Source organism: Amia ocellicauda, chromosome 8 (genome assembly GCF_036373705.1).
Source record: "Amia ocellicauda isolate fAmiCal2 chromosome 8, fAmiCal2.hap1, whole genome shotgun sequence".
In the NCBI taxonomy this organism is placed as follows: Eukaryota; Metazoa; Chordata; class Actinopteri; order Amiiformes; family Amiidae; genus Amia; species Amia ocellicauda.
In genome coordinates, this window is record NC_089857.1 from 30,621,968 (window position 1) to 30,639,845 (window position 17,878).

General features: G+C 41.7%; 1 protein-coding gene across 1 annotated transcript in view; it reads left to right on the plus strand.

Annotated features, from left to right (window-relative positions):
• The window catches only part of kiaa1958 (KIAA1958 ortholog), a 40,761-nt gene that overhangs the window by 15,168 nt on the left and 7,715 nt on the right, over positions 1–17,878 (plus strand). The window contains exons 2-3 of the mRNA XM_066711037.1: positions 636–1,843; positions 7,582–7,665. Of these exons, the coding sequence (XP_066567134.1) occupies positions 655–1,843; positions 7,582–7,665 (1,273 nt within the window). The 5' untranslated portion in view covers positions 636–654. The remainder of the gene's footprint in view (positions 1–635; positions 1,844–7,581; positions 7,666–17,878) is intronic.

The window sequence follows — 17,878 nt, forward strand, 5'->3', positions numbered from 1 at the left end:
GCTGACAGGGCTCACAGTATTCAATTGGCTGCAGCTCTACAAAATATTGAGATGTGCTGAGATGTGCCTGTCCACAAAAAAGGTTTAGGCTAGCAAATTGGGTGCGGATAGTAAACAATCCCTTAATAGCATACAAATACAGCAGAATGTAAACTACAGTTCCACAAGTGTTTTGGTCCTATATCTTATACCAGGGGTTCCCAAAGTGCGGCCGGGGGCCAAATGCAGCCCTCGAGGATGTTTGGTGTGGCCCCCCCAAAGCCAACCTTCAACCAACCCTTTTCTAAACCTTTACTATATACTTTCTGGACATTTTTCTGTTACAAATTGCACATGTAATTTGGGGGAAAATAATTAAACAACAGTTAAAATTCATAAATGTTCCCTAAGAGAAATGTATAGGAAATAAAAATATATGATTTCGGACATATGTCATTTTCATCGGCGTTTAATTTTCTTCTGCGGCCCCCTCATCCCATGCAACCTCCGTAATTTGGCCCTCCATCACCAGACGTTGGGAACCCCTGTTTTATACATATGCTTTGTATCACTAAGATGTTGTGATGATATTCCACCTAAACAATTGTAAGGGATCTCTGGTATCTAACAACTCCTTGTCCCTTCTCTTTCTTAAGGGAAGTGAGGCCCGACACCATGGAGGACTGCTTGCATACATCTTCTGAGAACCTATCCAAGCTGGTGAGCTGGGCCCATAGCCATGGAACCATATGTAACCTCATCCCCAATCTCAAGCACTTACTTTCGGAGGGTTCCCATGGCAACCTGACAGCCATGTGGGGTTGCAGCGCCGGCCATGCTTATCACTGGCCCTTGACCGCCACCTGCCTGGCCGGGTCTCAAGAGCGTATGTGCTACCAGGACAGCCGCAGCTTCAACTCGGACAGCCCCAGCATCCTGGGAGCGGCCTCAGAAACACAGCCCAGCCCTGGAGACAGGTTTGTGGGGAGAGTGTCCAAAGGCAAGACAGACTGTGACCACTCCTACTGCAGTGAGCCCTCAGAAGCAGATGACAACACTGAGGACTATGAAGGTGACAGTGCTCTGTTTGACATGGTGTGCGAATCCTCCGTCACGGACGAAGACAGCGACTTTGAGCCCCAGCCGCACAGGCCACACCCCACTCTTAGAAAGAGACTGAATCCTGGGCTGCTGCCGGGAAAGTTGACTCCTTCATGCCAGACTTTGGAGGACAGAGCTGGTGACATGATGGTGAAGAAAATCAAGCAGGAGATACCCGAGGACTATTACATTGTGGCCAATGCCCAACTCACTGGGGGCATTGATGGCCCGGCTTTGTCGATAACCCAGTCGCCAAAGCACAAGTCCCAAACTCAAACTCCTGGACCATCACCTTCACACACAGTGCCTGTAAAGCCAGCTGCCCTGGCCTCTACCTCCGTCACTGTGGATGTAAACGCAGTGGGGGTGTCTGTCTCTCCCCAAAGCAGCGGGAGCAGCAACGGCAACCCCCGGGCCCCAACTGCCAAGCCACTCTGTGCCACTGCCTCAGCTGGCCATGGCAGGTTAATGATAAATGTTCACCCACCCCGACAACCTGTTGCTGTCCAAATGCCTGCCAGCACTTCCAATGCCAACCAGCACATCAACATCCCCCTGTCTGCCCTCCAGCTCCCAGGCCAGGACGAGCACATGGAGCAACTCCCCGGCGACGACATGGTGAAGCCCTCTGCCAAACCAGTGACCGCGATTGAGGTGGATCTCTCTCCTGCTGCCATTAACCCGGAGCTGGAGGTTAGCTCCAGTCAGCAGCAAGGCAACATGTCTCAGGCCTTCAGCGCAGAATCCAAAATGGAAGCAGCAGGTAAGACTCTTCTGCAAGCTGGGACTCTGGAGATTGAAACACAGGGCCTGCAGGTAGCATATCAGCATTTATAAACCCCACTTTGCTATAGAGGCTATACCTTATTTAGTCTTTTTCTAATTGAGGTCAACTCCTCTGGCTCTTTGGTTCTTTACTGATCAAAGTAATCATACGGAGCAGGTTTTCAGGAGCTTACTAACAGGGAAGAAACAGTGCTAAAATGTGACTGTCACTTCCAAAAAAGGATCTTCTTGGAAGCTCTGCAGGTGCCCTATGAAATGTTATGTGCTGCAATGATCACAACATTCACATTTAGGAAGGGCTTTTCATTTCAGAAGATGCTACCTCAAATGAACTAACAAACATGTCTGGGGCAGAATGCAGCAATTTTGTTTTTCACAAATACCTCAAATCAGTTAGACCACTGGAATAAACATGACAGGACAGAGGCAGATAAAGACATAAACCAAGTCAGGAGGAATCCCAGCAGGTCAGACTTTATTTAACAGAATATGACACTATGCATGGTACCCAATACTCCGTGAAATCCCTCAATGACTCATCTCAGAAACAGAACCTCCTACACTAAAGTGCCCTGTGCCAAGATGCTAATGAATTTGTTTAGACTTTCTATTTCAGAGGGAAGATTGCCAGAAACTGATCTTTCAGCACAACATTTAGCTCTAACCTAATTTTCTTGTAAGCCTCCCATTCAGAATCTAAACAGGCTCAGTCTTGAACCTTAATTTCTGAGATTAGACTTCAATGTACAAAAACTCACCACACTGTTTACAGTTGTAGTCGAAAGTATTCACTCCCTTCGTTGGAATCAATGTTACCTTTGACTTTTTTAGTTGAATAGATATTGGTCATATTAAACTATACTTATTTACCAGGTGCATCTTTTCAGAGCTGGTTGAGCACTGATTCAAACAGGAAAAAACTATCCCCAGTTGAAGGATGTTAAGTAAGATAAAGAGTGTTTATATTTATGACTACTGTTCTGAAAATCTGAAAAGTTATTGGTAGACAATTATAGTTACATTTATATTTATTAAACAATATTAACATTGTTTCAAATGAAGAGGCTGTGAAAAAGTTTTAAATCGAAGTTATAACTTTTAGCTATTATAGTTTTGTATGGATAGAAAATTACCAAGCCGTATTACACTTTTATAGTAGTTAGCTGAATATCTCTCTGCTTAGAGGAAGGTCAGCCTCTGCCAACACTGGTCCCTTTGTGTTTCGCAGTTGTGGAATGTGATATCTTGTAAAATACGTGAAGTACATTCAACGGCTACCATTACAGATACATTAGGTCCTATTTCAGAGGGCTTTAAGATTAGAGATTTGATGATATAGGCTTGGATAAACAAAGACATAAAAGGTGCTATCAAAATAAATATGTCCTTCAATTTGCATTTGGTCACTGTTATTGGATAAGTAAATTTCCAGCTGTAACAGGACATTTAATAGTGGAAAGACTTTATGTGAGCACCAAAGTGGTCAGCTTTAAGTACAAACTGGTGAAGTGCATGGAAATTTAGTTAAAGAAACTAAGATATGCCATGTACACTTTTCAGAAACAAAACTACTGTACCTGGAATATGTATTTACACTATACTATGTATGCGGCAGTCCATATAAAAGAAGACAGTGTTCATTTCATCTCAGATATTTTATTTGTTGATATGACAGCATGGCAATAATAGTACTTAAGATGAAGTACACTCTAATTCTATTTTTAGTTTTGCAAATGCAGTGGTCTTGGGCTCCGCTAGCTTGGAAATCAATGTAGGAAACAAATATGTATCTACTGAAACTCATGCAAGCTTTTAGATGTCATTAATAAAGCCTGACTTCATTAAGCCTTTTTTTATAAATAACATGAAGTGTGGAGTAAATACTACATTTGTAGTATGTTTATCATTTTTATTCAAATGTCCAATAAAATAACCAACCCTATACTTACAGGAGAATGTGTAGAAAAAAAAACATAAAAACTAAAAACTAGGCTACATTAAGTTACACAATATACTTGTGTTAGTCGTCTTACAAAACCTTTTTTTTCTGTAATGTGTATATTTTTATCTTGAACATTTTAATGACATGGAGTAAAAGCATATAGGTTGAACAAAAAGTTTAATGTTATGTTACCAAGACAAACAATCAGATTTTACAGGTATAATTAATGGCACAGATTCTGGACATCCTCTAAAAATGAACAGAATTATGTTCTGGCTGTTAAATTAGGTGTTACATAAAGCTCTTTCTATTTCTTTCTGACATTGAGATTGTGACTGCTTGATGGTTGATGAAAATGTTTAATTAGTTCCTGCATCGGGAAGTAGAAGAGATTTTAATAGGGAACAGTAAAGCCAAATAGACACCTATAAATACAAAAAAGCCCCCATCCCTCCATAAATTGTAAGATTCATAAATAAATAATATGTATAGGCATATTTTTCCTTACTTTTTTACAAAATAGTTACATTCTCAATGTATTAAAGATCCATCCCTCCATTTTCGAAACTGCTTATCCTGGTGAGGGTCGTGGGGAAGCCTGAACCGATCCCGGCAGGCATAGGGCGCAAGGCAGTCCATCGCTGGGCAACACACAGACATACAGAGCAATTTAGATTTACCAATTAACATAACCCGCATGTCTTTGGACGGTGGGAGGAAACCAGAGTGCCCGGTGAAAACCCACACAGACACGGGGAAAACATGCAAACTCCACACAGGCCCCTCGAGCCGTACCCTGGAGCTGTGAGGCAGCAGCGCTAGCCACCGTACCACCATGCTGCCCCTTGTATTAGAGATGAGATACTGAAAAATCTATTATTATTATTATTATTATTATTATTATTATTATTATTATTATTAGTAGTAGTAGTAGTAGTAGTAGTAGTATAACAGATGCCCTTCATTTAAGGAAACTTTCTTTAATAAGTTGAATAATATCTTTTTTAAAGCTAACATACAATGTAACATCACTATATCACAACAAAAAGATAATTCACACATTCACACAACGATCAATTCTAAAGTATTAAGAAAATTAATAAATCGAGCTCTAATTTTCAAAACAACCCTGCTGTTACCATAACAACATTTCTCATGGGGGATTTGTGTGGCGCTGAGTTTACAATGCAGAATCACCGATTTACAAATGACCTAATCTGATCTACGAGACATTCTATAAAATGCAGCTTAGGAACCATTTGCCATGCAGACATCTCTCTATATTTAAGCAGGGATGCGTAATATGTATTAGTTAAAACCCTGACACTTCTGAGAATGAAAACTCATACCATGCTGTTATTATATTTACCATATTACAGAGTAGTGTTTAATATCCGTTTGAATATTCCACCATTGCGAACCCCTGGATTGTCCTAATTGTCCTCCAGTGGGGCTCAGTGTGGTTGGACCAGATGACAGAATATTCAGCAGAGGTGTTTTTGATGTAGAAGGTGAAATGGCAAACTTAAAGGATAAATCAGGTCAACTCTAACCCAAAGACACAAATCACAAGTTAAGAACAGGAAAGATACAAGTTTTGAGAAAGAACAAATCTACTATATGATGAATGTTTCACTTTATACATTGATCTTCTGTATTTATTTCCTTCCTTAGTTCTAAAAAATAGAATTCCATTCCATAAAGCTGAGAGTTGGAAATCTAAAACTGGCTTCAGTACTGATAGTTGAAGGGCTCACTCAGACAAGGCAGTGTCTTAGGAGTCTGGAGCTCATGGTGGATAACATCTACAAATTATGAAGCATTACTGCTGCATGTTAGCTCCTAAAGCTCCAGTAAGTATTTGAACAGCAAGGGGACAAATAAATACTGAAGAAACTGAGAGGATTCCAAAAGAATTTCATGGCAAGCAGTCAACTTCCATGTAACTGAACAATCACAATGGCCAGAAGGAAAGTGTTATTATTTTTGTGATTTCAGAATTAAATATATGCTGTTTACACACAGTGGGTGCATTTGTAAACACATTGTGTCAGTCTGTATACTGTAGATAGCAGTTCCTATTCAGTTCCAAGATTTGAAAAACACCATTTGCACTAAATGTATGTGTGCTGGTATATTTCAGCAACAGCACAAACTAAATTGAGTGGAGTGTCTTTTTTTTTTTTTTTTTCTTGATACAAATCTATGTTGTCTTCAAAAGCCATAGCATTTTTGAATGCACCCCAAGCCACACAGCACATTGCTAGTCCTGTGGTTCATTTCTGGATTGTTCAATATATACATCAACTTAATAGTGAAATTTCAATGTGAAATCTCTCTGTACTTTTCCATATAAATTCAGCTTTGATAGCTCGGCAGGAGGCTTTTCACTGTGATTTATTCTTTTAATTACTTTTCTATGGGTGTCTTGCAGCTCAGCTGAGAAACAGACAGGTAGTAAATTTGATTTAAGAACATGCAGTGGCTGTATTGAAAGTGTTTTATTTTGCTTGGCCTATGGAATTTAACTCTTGTTGAGATTGTTCTAGAATGCAAAACTAACACTAATGGTAATAAGTCCCGAATTACCTTTTCTTTAGCTAATAAAATGAAAAAGCAAAATCAATGTCACCAAGGTGGGGATGATAGAAAAGTCAGTACCTTTATGTGCATGTACTGTTTTGTAAATACATATTATTTGAACTATTTGCCTATACTGACACCAAGAGAGGGGTGGTTCTGTAAAGAACAATTTAAACAAAGTAGAGTGGTTTCATTTCCATTGCACAGTATTAAGATTCATCATGATCTTGACAGAATATATTATTCTTGTGCTTTCTGTTGTTGTTGACTATCCATTCATTTTTAAGATTAAGGATACATCTCCCACTAATTTAGTTTCCTTATTTATGACAATGTCATCTTAGAGAGGCCAAGCATTTTTAACAAGCAAGTGTTTTTTTGTTGTTGTTGATGCATATTTGTATATACTGTTAAAATCCATTGAATGTTGTCTGCAGACCCTCAAGCATCTTTGTGACCCAGTTTAGGAACCACAGGAATCCTAGAAACCCGCTTTATCATAGCTGACTATTTATTATGAAGCCCAGGAAAACCAGTGTAGATTGGGCAGAAGTTAGCTGTGGCTTTCTGTGTAAAAGAATAATTGCAATGAAAATTCACTTTTTGCATCTGGATTGGTTACACAGGCTGGATGAATGTCTGGTATTTGTGTATTGGTTGCACCTTAATGTCTGAAATCATGGCTGATGATTAAGTGGGAAATTCAGAAACAGCAAATGAGCATGAACTGTTATAGATTATAGCATTAGAAACATTATCTGGAACCAGTGCAACCTCTGGTTTCACAAATGAGGAACTAAACATAACAGAATTAGTGTGCCAAAAGATGTGCCAAAAATCAGAACCTAAAACATTCTTCAAAATGTCCTTTTTAATGTACACATTTGTTCTCAAAAGGAATTTAATTACTATTTTTTTTCCACTGACCTCCACACACTTAGTACAGCTGGGCCCTGAAGATCTCATTTTGATTTCTGGCCCTAATCTTGTACATCATTTGTGAAACCGAAGTTGGCTTTTCAAACATAACGACAGGTATGTAATATTGTTTCTCCACTGAGCTAAACACATTTTTGTTTTTTACCAGAAAAAATACTCATTTGATTTTTTTGTGAGAGAGAACAATTAACGAGCTGACGTTATTTTTTTTCCTTCTTCCTTTTGTTTGGATATTTCCTTTTCTTGAATAGAGCTAGATGAAAGGCAAGCCGAAGCTAACAGAGAACAGAATGAGAAGACAATCCGGAGCACTCAGACGGCACTCAGAAACTTCCGCGAGTTCCTCATATCCAAATACCCCTCAGAAACCCGCGAAATTTACACAATCCCCTGTAATGAGCTGGATGCCTACCTGGCTTCCTTCTTTGTTGACGCCAGACAAAAGGATGGCTCGGAATATGAACCCAACAGTCTGGCCAATTATCAGTGCGGCCTGGAGCGGTACCTCAAAGAACATCGCTACAGCTACAGCATCACCAGGGATAAAGAGTTCAAACGCTCCCAGGAGGCCCTTAAACAGAAGCAGCTTGAGCTCAAATTCAAAGGGAAGGGAAACAAGCCCCACAAGTCCATGAAGCTCACCTTCGCCGATGAGCTGATCCTAAGAAAGAGGGGTCTCCTTAGCCGATTCAACCCCGAGGGGCTGCTCAACCTAGTGTGGCTGAACAACACCAAGGCCTTCGGACACTGCACGGGCTTCCACGGATCCACACTGAAGTGGGGAGACATAAGACTGCGTTCCACAGAGACAGGCTTAGAGTGCCTGGAGTGGACCTACCAGGAGTCAACGGACACCAACAACAAGACGAAGAGGGCCGGGACTGAGTGCCGGATCTATGCCACGCCCCACGCGCCCCAAACCTGTCCTGTTCAAGACTACAAGGAATACGCCCAAAGGAGGCCCCCCGCCATGCGCTACGAGGACGCCCCTTTCTATCTGTCCATTAAGCCAGTGGTCAACCTGGCTGCTCTGCACTGGTACAACTGCCAAGCACTGGGCAAGAACAAGCTGGCCAAGATGGTGAAGACCATGTGCGAGAAGGGCAACATCCCAGGCAGGAAGACCAACTTCAGTGTCTACCAGAGCTGCAGCACTCTCTCCGAGGCGCAGAGCAATCAGCTGGTGCTCATCTGCAACAACCTCAGCCAGCAGGCCGCTCAGTCTATGAGCTCCCATGCCAGTGGTACTAACTTTGTGATCGCTGGCTCCTTTGACTCCTCCTCAGACACCACGTGAGTTAGCTGTGTGGTGGAAATCTTAAGACTCAACCTCAGTGTGACAACAGATTCAGAAGAATATAGATTCAGAAGAATATGTGTAGACCACGACTGTTCGAACAGTATTGTTTTTTGGCTTTTAGGGTTTATACGTACATCTCTTCGAACCTTTTCAAACACAATCTTATATATGTGGCCAGTGCCTGCTAACAACATTTATGTTGCTTAGTGTTATGCCCATTATAAAGTGTCCAATTTATTGTTCTCTCTAGGTTAGGGGCATATTATTTTACATATATATAGGTTTGTGTATGCCAAGCCATGGTTCTGTTTTTTGCCTGGAAATCCTATGATGATGTCATTCCGATCTTAATGTCAGCATCCATCTGCTTGGTCTTTGTGTAGGAATCTGAAAATATCATGATGCTGTCCTGAATAGCATAAATTGGCATTTAACATAATGAGATACATACTATAGTAACAAAGCATTTTTATTCTCTGTATGCCAGCAAAACAGGCTATGGGTATTTGGTCAAGACTTTTCTTCTCTGTAGGCATCTGTATAGCAAAGTATCCTGGCATACACTGCGTCTTAGATCTCTTCAAAGTTCAGGAGCTCATGATATATATGGCAATGTAAAACATTTTAAATAACATGAATGGTGGAAATTAATGGAATGCTCTGATGTGTAGTATTTTTTAATCAAATACACATTTATTGTAGCTATAAAGGACGTCCATGTTCTTTGTTTTCCCATTTGAATGAAAGTATTCAGACCCTCAATATTATTCATGATTACACCTTGTATTGTTTTTTCCTCCTACAAAACATACCTTTTTTTTACATCTGAAAAATTATAGCCAATTGTGGATTTGTATTAAAGCCAAGCCTTTACAAGAGAGGATTTCTATATGTGCATGATCCAGAAGGGTCACCAGTATTTGCATATGTCTCTTCCTTTCATACATTGTCTTCCTAGTACCTAGTAAGACAAGGAAGAGTGTTTTAAATGAGAGCCTATAAACTATCACATTCCAGCATAAATCAACCACTCAAAATTGTCAAATCAAATATTAGCTGTCCTGATGTCATTTAACCTACACATTCCTCCTCTATTTGAAACTGGAGGCTCCAGCTGAGATTTGAATCAATCTTGATCTTCTATTTCTAGAAACAAAAAAACAAATGTATTGCTCAGTACCATAAAGTGTGCTGATGCATGCTGGTTTTTCTTTTCAGACCTTGACACTCACTGTTTGAGAAAATATCCCTATTCTAAAACTCTGTCCAAAGGGTAAAACAAAGATGAAATCACCTCCCAGCATTCAAAAGCCTGTGTTACAAAAAAACTACTTTTAAAGTGGCTGTATGTTTCAGACTGACGTATTATTTTATATATTTGATGGTTTTTTTACTGATAAACCTGTTTTATCATGAGTGTCCATCGTTATAGTAATGCCCTCTGCAAACAAAGATACTTCTTTCCAACTGTCTGGGGGGACTTTGTTTATTAGTTTTCCAGGGAAATCAAGCGTGGAAACAGAGCACACGTTTATTGCATTCTGTCATTTCTCATTACTGTGCTTCATAAGGTCTTGACTGAGAATGCGGCAGCAAGCAGAGGAAATGTGAAAGGATTGGCCTAAATAGGGGGGGACAGCATTACTCACTAAGAATATTAAATAATGAGCTTAATGTGTATGTGAGGTTATCCACCACTTGTTTTGCCTGTAGCTATACACCCTTGGTGACTGAAGTGCTAAAATGTTTAGAAGTTAAGCAAGGTTTGGTTTAGTTATTATAGCCTTGGGTCACACACTGCTGCCTCATGCCCCCTGGATAACAAAGCTTATCTAAATTTGTGTATTTCTGTAGGATAGACAGTTCAGTGTAGTCATGACCAGAGACATCCTCCCCCCACCCTCCCCTCACTTAATTCCTTTTGTCAGGACATTAATATCTGCTATTTCATTTATGTGTAGTTCTGAGCACTGGCTCTGCAATGCATCAATATTTGTATTAACTATGTTAAATTTTACTGAGTTATTTCACTGCATTTTACTTCCTAGACATCCTTTGATTTTCGGCTGTTGGTCCTCAATGTATGGCTTTGCATAGATCTCGTCAATGGTACTTCGGTTAAGTCAAGTTCATGCTTACATTTAATTTTTTTTTCTTAAGTCTGCAATTTCAGACTTTCCATAGGAATATTTAGAATAAATACAGTATATGGGTAATTTGTTTAGCAAATTAGTTTGGGCTGTTCATTTAAAAATATTTATTTGCAACACACTTTCCATAAAGCTTACATATTACACTGCAGCTGTGTGAAAAAACCTCTCCTGCACACTCTATTTCTCTGTGTTTACTGACCTGCCTAGGCTACAGAACAAAGACCAGGCTTGTGGTTATAGAAAACTGGTGAAAAAAGGCCAGTAAATTAGGGAGGTGAGCACCGTTGTCCAAAAATACTGTCGCTTATCAGCAGATGGGAGGGAGGTCATATCTCTTCAGTTAGCTCTTGTCATTGTATTAGATATGAATGTCCTCTTCAGAAACCTATATTTCTAGATTGAAAGTAATTCTAACTTCATACAAATTTAATAAAAACAAGACAGCGCAGACACAGCAGATATAAGTGGTCCACGTGTCTGGTAACTGCAATTCAGTCTCTCAGACAATTGTTTTTCAAGTAGTAATAACTTGAGTAAAAAATGAAGTCAGTTTTTTCACAGTAAAGGCTGAATTTAATAATAATCATCATCATTGTCCTCATCATCATTATCATAATAGTGCCTCATCTGAGAGAAAACTAAACTGTGAAAATCCTATTGCAGATTAAAACAGCCTATACCAAACTGGTAATTAAAAAGACTTAGTAATAAATATATATTTTTATTGGATTAGCATGAAGTTTTATCAATGCATTCATATTTATTTTTGGATGGATTTATTGATATTATAAGTCACTAATACAATTGTAATATTCAGGATTAATGATATAGTAAGAATATAAGAATATCCCTGTTGAGGTATAACTGTCTCAGCATGCTGTATTAATAATAGGATAGGATGGCCCAGTGTGTTTAATGTCTTGCACACTGGACATAAGACATTCTGTAGCACACTTTTTAAAATTAAAAAGCCAGTTAACCTTCAGCCTTAGCTTTTATCAATGATTCAGTTTAGTAAGAAAAATCCATTTTCTAATTGTTATTGGTGAAAACATTCCCGGACAGATTTTCAGTTGTCACAACCTAATCGTACTTCCACTGTTCCCCACTAGAGGTCATCTTCTCCCTTCCTTATCAGACACTTCGCCCAGCTCCCTTCTGTCAGTCAGCATTCCTGAAAAACCCTGTGCACTCCTGTTATAAACCCCTGCTCTCATTCACTCTGCATCTCTCAACCCGGTTCCCTGCTCCTGATATAAACCCCTCATGAACACTCCGCCATCACAAAGTTTTGTCAGTTTAATCACTACGTCTCCAAGCATTTCTCCCCGTGTCTTGTTGCCTTGTTCCCTGGATCCCTTGCCAGACCTCCCGACCACGACTTTGGACTTCCTTCATTACTTTGTTTGCCTGATCGCCTGACCCCTGCCTGTGACCACGACCTTGTCCTTGCCTTGCCTTGATTGCCCCGTCCTGCTGGTACCTGACCCACGCCTGTCTGACCATCCCTCCAAGCACTGCAACTGAATCCTGTGCCCCGCGGTGCATAACAGAAAACTTCAACTCTTAATGGAACTTGGTGAAGTGCCTTCTTGAAGCATTTCCAGGAGGTCTTTCATTACCCAGCGGAGGGGAGAGACGCTGGGGAACAGCTCCTCATGCTGAGCCAGGGCTCCTTTTGTGCCACGGATTACGCGCTGAGGTTCCGGACTCTGGCTGCTAATAGCGGATGGCTCTGCTCGCTGTTTTCCGCTGGGGTTGCATGCCGAGACAAGGCACTCTCCCTGGAGCAACACATCCTGCTGACGGTCAGGCTGGACAATCTGATGAAGACGAGGGGATCCCAGTCCACTCCTGCTGTGTTTCGTCCGCCTGCCAGCCTCAGCCCTTCACCCAGCCCCGTGTGTGAGATGCAGTCCATGCCGCCAGGCAGAACACACCTGTTCCCAGATGAGAGACAGAGGAGAGTTCAGCAGCGCATCTGCCTCAATTGCAGTCAGTCGGGGCACTTCCGGATCACGTGTCCGACTTGTCCTGGCTCCCCCATCACTCCCCCTGCCAACCCTGTGAGCGGCACCCTGTGCCTGCTTGTCACCCTGGCTCAGTGCCATGTTCGTGCTCGGATCCAGCTTGGCGATAAACATGTCTTTATTTATGTGCTGCTGGACTCCAGGTCTGTGGGGAATTTCATTAACAGGGCGCCAGTCACAAAACACCACATCCCTCTCTCATTGTGTGCCTCCTCTCCGTGTCTGGGTTGTCATCAACCAACCCATTGGTTCCGGCCCAGTGTCCCAAAAGACAAGCACCCTTTCCTTGTGATTGACTCTCCTGGAGCAGACATCATCCTTGGTCTGCCGTGGCTTGCTCACCACAACCCGTTCATCTCCTGGACTGATTGGGACATAATCTCCTGGGGGCGGAACTGTTTCTCCCACTGCCTGTCTCACCCCTGCCGGGCGACACACGTAGAGATCCCCCTTCTCTCTGCTCCGACACAGATCCCCCCCCTGAATACACAGACCTGGCGACAGTGTTCAGCAAGACCCAGGTTTCCCGTTTGCCACCGCACCGGCCCGGGGACTGTGCCATAGACCTCCTTTCGGGCACCTCTCCTCCCAGAGGGTGCATTTACCCTCTCTCTGTCCCGGAGTCCCAGGCCATGGAGGAGTACATCAGGGAGGGTCTAGACCTGGGAATCATACATCTGTCCACGTCACCTGCCGCCACCAGCTTCTTTTTCATCTCACAGAAGGACTACAGGGGGCTCAATGCAGTGATGGCGAAGTACCGGTACCCGCAGCCTTCGTGCCCACTGCCCTGGAGCAGCTGACAGGTGCATGCTACTTCACCAAACTGGACTTGTGCAGCGCCTACAACCTCATCCGGATTAGAGGGGGATGAATGGAAGACGGTGTTCATTACACACACCGACCATTAAGAGTACCTGGTCATGCTGGTCGGTTTCGCTAATGCCCCTTCTGTCTTCCAGACATTGAGGCTATGAGATTATTCCTCCATTGCTTCGTCATCGTCTACATTGATGACATCCTGATCTACTCCTCCTTCCTCTCCGAGCACATCTCCCAGGTGCACTAGGTGCTTCAGTGTCTGCTGCGCAAGGGACTGTATGTAAAGTCAGAGAATTGCGAGTTCCACCACCAGCGCATGGGTTTCTTGGGCTACGTCATTGATGCCAGTGGGGTGCACATGCACGTAGAGAAGGTGCACGCTGTCATCGACTGGCCACAGCCCCACACTCTGAAGGAGCTGCAGTGCTTTCTGGGATTTGCCAACTTTTATAGACGGTTCAGCCCCCATCCTCAGGCACCCGGTCCCCTCTCTGCCGTTCATCATGGAGGTGGACAGCTCTAAGTCCGGAGTGGGGGCTGTGCTCTCCCAGCGCCACGGACAGCCACCCAAGCTGCATCCCTGTGGTTTCTTCCCCCACAAGCTGTCACCGTTGGAGCACAATTATGACATTGGCAACTGTGAGCTCCTTGCTGTCAAGCTGGCTTTCGAGGAGTAGAGACACTGGCTGGAGGGCGCCGTGCATCCCTTCCTGGTTCTGACTGACCACCGGAACCTGGAGTACATTCAGTCATCGAAGCGCCTCAACACCTGCCAGGCGTGCTGGGTGCTCTTCTTCACCCGGTTCCACTTCACGCTGACCTACCGCCCGGGATTGAAGAACACCAGGGTGGACTCCCTCTCGCGCCAGTTTGACTCTTGTCCTGCCCCTGAGGGAGGACATGTTGAGGACAGAAGGTTAGGCTGTCCACCCGGGACATCAAGATGAAGCTCCCCTCCAGATTCTGTGCCAAGTTAATCTGGTCACCCCCGGGGCCGCCTGCAGTACCTAGTGGACTGGGAGGGATACGTTCCGGAGGAGCGATCCTGGGTTGCTGCCTGGGATGTGCTCGAGCCTTCCCTTATCACAGACGTCCATTCCGCACATCCCACTGCACCTGCTCCTCAGCCCCGTGGCCATCCCTGCCGTGTCCGGTCCGGTTCGGCTGCAGCTGATCATGGGGGGTGGGGGGTACTGTCATGACCTAATCGTACTTCCACTGTTCCCCACTGGAGGTCACCTTCTCCCTTCCTTATCAGACACTTCTCCCAGCACCCTTCTGTCAATCAATTATAAACCCCTGCTCCCTTTTGCTCTGCACCTCCCAACCTGGTTCCCTGCTCCTGATATAAACCCCTCATGAACATTCCATCATCGCAAAGTTTTGTTAGTTTAATCATTTAAGCATTTTTTCCCATGTTGTTGCCTTGTTCCCTGGATCCTTTGCCTGACCTCCTGACCACGACTTGGGACTTCCCTCATTACTCTGTTTGCCTGATCGCCTGCCCCCTGCCTGTGACCACAACCTTGTCCTTGCCTAGCCTTGATTTCCCTGTCCTGCCGGTACCCCACTCACGCCTGTCCATCTGACCACCCCTCCTAGCACTGCAACTGGGTCCACCTGTTCCTATACCCTGCGGTGCGTATCATCAGTACAGCATTGGCCACTCCCACCATAAAGGCGGTGAGAAGACCCATACAAAGCAGCAGGTAAATCAAAAGCTGATTTCCTAAAGATTCCAAAACAGTTTTTCTGGCCAAGGTGTTTGTTTGAGTTGTTTGGCGGATTTAGATACGTTACGTTTTCTAAAACCATATTGAATATCTTCATAAGGAAAGCTGGTGTACATCCCAAATCATATTACTTTTTTTTTTTAACTGGTGAAAAACAAAATTATATTCAAATAAATCTATCCTTCAGAATGTTCAAATTTGATTCTCCAAATATAGAAGGGAAATACCAAAGATATGCCAATCCCCAACCCTGACCACCTGATAACTATGTATTCAGTAAATGAAAAGCCTGCATCATTGCTGGCTGCCTAGCTCCAATTTCTGTCTGTCTATCTCTATCTCTCTCTCACGCACGCACGCACACACACACACACAATGCAACAACACAACAATACAGTTTCCCATTGTTGCCAGTCAACATGTAAAGATGCGTATAATTCTTATGTCTGTTTCACATTTAGCAGAGAAACTGAGTTGTGACTAATGAAAAAAGTCTGATGCCCTGAAAGATTAATACTGTCATGCGACTGGAAGTTTCAATTATATTTCTTTGTTTAAACCAAGAAATGACTGAGAAGAGCCCCTGGCTATCTCAAATGCCTTTTTGTATGTTTTGTTTGTTTAGATATATTTGTATATAAGTACAGACTTTAAGCTATCAGAAAACATTTCTCAATGACTTTAGGCTGTCTGTTGCTCTCATTTTGTGAAATTCATGATAATGGGAAGTATAGCTACATTTCATGTTTTCATAAATTGTGTGATTGAATGTTTCATCAACAGCATAAAAATACCCCAATAATAACAGTCAGTCTTTTTCCATTACGTTTATTTGCCTTGATGCCCCGACTTATTGTCTAATTTGTAATACTAGTGTTTATGTATGGATCTCCTACAGGCAAAAAACAATGGACACTCCTTTGGTGATATCCTTCATATACCTATTCCACTGATTGAATTGGTTATGGTGTAGAGACGTGTATTCTAATGTAATTTTGCACATTAAGCTTTTCCTTTAACTTCTTATAGTTTTATTGTAAATAAGAACAATATATCATGTTTTTATTTAACAAAGTGTGAATTAAGAGTATATGATGTGTGTAAGAGAAATAAATAGCCATTTTTGTATGGTTACCATTACAGATATTATGATTTTTATTTTTTATTTTGTTTACTTTTGCCTTGATTGTGTTTATGAGTCGGGAGTGCCAACATATACTATTCATTTTCACATAAATACAAAAATAAAAAATATCTACTTCTTAGATTAGTTTTATTAATTACTTAAATGCAAATTTGTATAAAAAAACATAATATACTTTCATTAAGAATAGTTATTATATTAACACAAATTCCAAACAGAAATGTGTATGAACTCCTTTGCTTCCTGTATGGTTGTGACTGTTTGTTTTCTGTGATGACTGCTTCTTCTAAATGGCTTACTTGAAGTTCCCGGAGAGTGATGTAATTTAATATGTTTGATCAATTTGTGTGATTTCAAATGCATCTGGTTTGTGACCATGAGTGGAATAGTGTTCTTCTTATAAGTATTCACCCTCTTAAAGGTGTAGGCCATCCCTGCAAAAATCACAGTAATATTGCTACAGAGAAAATTGTATGCAATTAAGTGTGACATTTTGTTTCTAAATACACTGTATATCACAAATGCAGCTCTTTCCAAATGTTATATCTGACATAACAAAAAACACACATTGTAACATCACTTGATGGAGTTTAGTGTTGGAAAGACTATATTCCTACAGATTATTCTTCTACTGGTCAAAGAAAATACAACCTTAGTAAATGTGATGATTTTTTTAGATTTATACCAATGTGTATTGTATCCAAATAACTAGGAATATCGGCTAACTTGTATGTACTACTATTTGTGGGATTCCACGGGTTCTCTCTTAATGTGTTTAAAATGATATTTTGAACAAAATTTAATTTAATTTGTATAATCTGATAGAGGATTGCTCATTGGGCAATGTGGTCATTCCAGTCAGCCAAACAGTGCTTTTGCCTTCCATGTAAAAGTACAGTTTATGCTCTGATATTTGCAAGGAAACACATGATCATAACTAATGACTGATTCGTTTGTACCAGAATAAAACATGGAGCAATCTTAAATCCATTAAATGGGTAACAACCAGTGAAATACAGTGGCTATAGAAAGTCTACACCCTTTGAACTGTTTTCACATTTTGTTGCGTCAGTGCCTCGAGATTCATGCAATTAAATTAGTTTTTTTCCTCCCACCATACTCCACACAGTTGCGGGGAAACAAGTTTTTATATTAATATAATTGTATTAGAATCCATGCAGTTAATACTTGGTGGAAGCAATTTTGGCAGTAATTACTGTGAGTCTTTTGGGATACATCTCTACTAACTTTGCACACCTAGATGTGGCAATATTTGACTGTTGATGGACAGCAATCAAAAAGTCATGAGTAGATTTAGACCGGGGCTCTGACTGGGCCATTCAAGGACATTTACCTTTTTATTTAT